Genomic DNA, 1,798 nt, shown 5'->3' with positions numbered 1-1,798 from the left:
TATTGATCCCTCGTCTACTGTCAATCTTCTCTTGCTACTTCAATAGAAACTCAAGCTTTGTTTGGGCTAAATAATTGGCTATTTCACTGGTAAAGAATCTTCAAATCTGGGTTATAAGTTTGGCGGCCTTCTATTTGGGTTATTTTAAAGGTCGATTCATTGCTTTGCCTTCTTGATTGCTTAATCTCTCTAAGATCTAACTGATTTGGGGCTAATCCTTCTGGAAACCTAATCGAGCTACTTTAAAAAATCTCTGAAGGTAATTTTCTTAACAATTTTAGTTTTTTCTTATTATTATCTTTATTTTTTTCATAGTAAGTTTTTACATTCATATGCAAAAGCTACCTCTTTTTAATAACCACAATAGTTATTTGCATTGAAAACTTTTTCTGTTTTAAATTCCAGAGTGGACCAACTAATCATGCATTATTCTGCTTAATAAGTTTTAATTATTCTGAAATTCATGTAAAAATTATTGCTTTTAATGTATTAGAATGTAGCAATATTACTTTCTCAAGTATAATTTGCTTCCAACCTAAAACTGCAGCTTTTCCCTGATGCTGTTTGGGTACATATTTATACATTTCATCGGCAACAACTAACTGGGGGTTCTAAGGATGAGTTATATTATGTATTCCTGTTAATTTTAGGATTTTGGTTGTTTTTTAATTTGAATTGGTTATTTGTTTGTTGACATGTATGAGATGCTGGTAAGAAAATATTTCTAGGGAACTATTGAGATTCTAGTGAGCGCTATTGATGTAGATGTTTGCAGTGCTGAAAGAGAGACATGTTTATATTCACTATAGACCAGATGTCAGTATGTCACCTTTTATTTTTGTTATTTGTAGCGAGTTGTTTTCATGATTAAGATTTCATCTACGAGGAAGAATTTACAAATCTGTAATAACATTTAAAGCATGTTGAAGCCGATCATGTCATAGGTTACCACCGAAAATGACACCATATTTATGCATAGGGGTAGCTCGTGTCCGTGATAATGTGTGGGTTATACAAACAGAAGTGATGCACTTCAATATGGATGCAGGATGTGTGATCTCCAATGTCTGTGTCGTTAGAACTTACGAGAATGCATGGGCTATGGAAGAATGGTGTGTTATCCGTTTAGTGGTAACTTATTAGTTTTGAGCACTTCTTAAATTATATAATTTATTAATTTTCCTATATATGCCAAGCATTATATATACTAGTTCCGCGTGTACTCCTCTTTCGTTATATAGAATAGATTTGTTATATCCTAAGTATGTGCAGACCATGGGCTCACTATCTCATCTTCGACAAAGACATGTTCAAAACAACTGCGTATAGTGCCTCATGCTCTTCAAAATCTTGATTTTATAATACTGCTTCAAATCTTCTATTTTGACTATGATTTTAGTGCTCTAATCTTTATGTTAAATCCTCTATTTAGGAAGAAAATGATTATTGTGATCTCATTACTTATTGGTTCCAGCTATGAAATTGGTTCAAGTCATGAATATAAAGATAGCTTTTTAGATAAGATTACTTAGTAATTGTTTTGATTTTATAGCAAAAACTTGGTTCTCAATACTGCAGTTTAATCTTCAGATCATATAGTACATTATAAATATTTGTCACATGTGTACTACTTTATTTTTCATTCAAACTGATAATTGATTTAATATGGATATTGTAGATGGATGGGGAATATGTTGATGAAGAAATGATAGTGAGCATTGTCTCTGGGGCTACACTATCTATCATATTGATCTTAGTTACATTCATGCGTAGGGTGCAAGCTAGACGTAGAAGAATA

General features: G+C 32.0%; 1 protein-coding gene across 1 annotated transcript in view; it reads left to right on the top strand.

The window, feature by feature from the left end:
- The window catches only part of LOC109838566, a 13,821-nt gene continuing 12,980 nt past the window's right edge, over positions 958–1,798 (top strand). The window contains exons 1-2 of the mRNA XM_020407004.1: positions 958–1,131; positions 1,679–1,774. Coding sequence (XP_020262593.1) covers positions 958–1,131; positions 1,679–1,774 — 270 coding nt within the window. The remainder of the gene's footprint in view (positions 1,132–1,678; positions 1,775–1,798) is intronic.

The sequence above is a fragment of the Asparagus officinalis genome, chromosome 4 (assembly GCF_001876935.1).
Source record: "Asparagus officinalis chromosome 4, Aspof.V1, whole genome shotgun sequence".
NCBI lineage: Eukaryota > Viridiplantae > Streptophyta > Magnoliopsida > Asparagales > Asparagaceae > Asparagus > Asparagus officinalis.
Note: the sequence above shows the minus strand (reverse complement) of the source record. Positions and strands in the feature narration are given on the sequence as shown.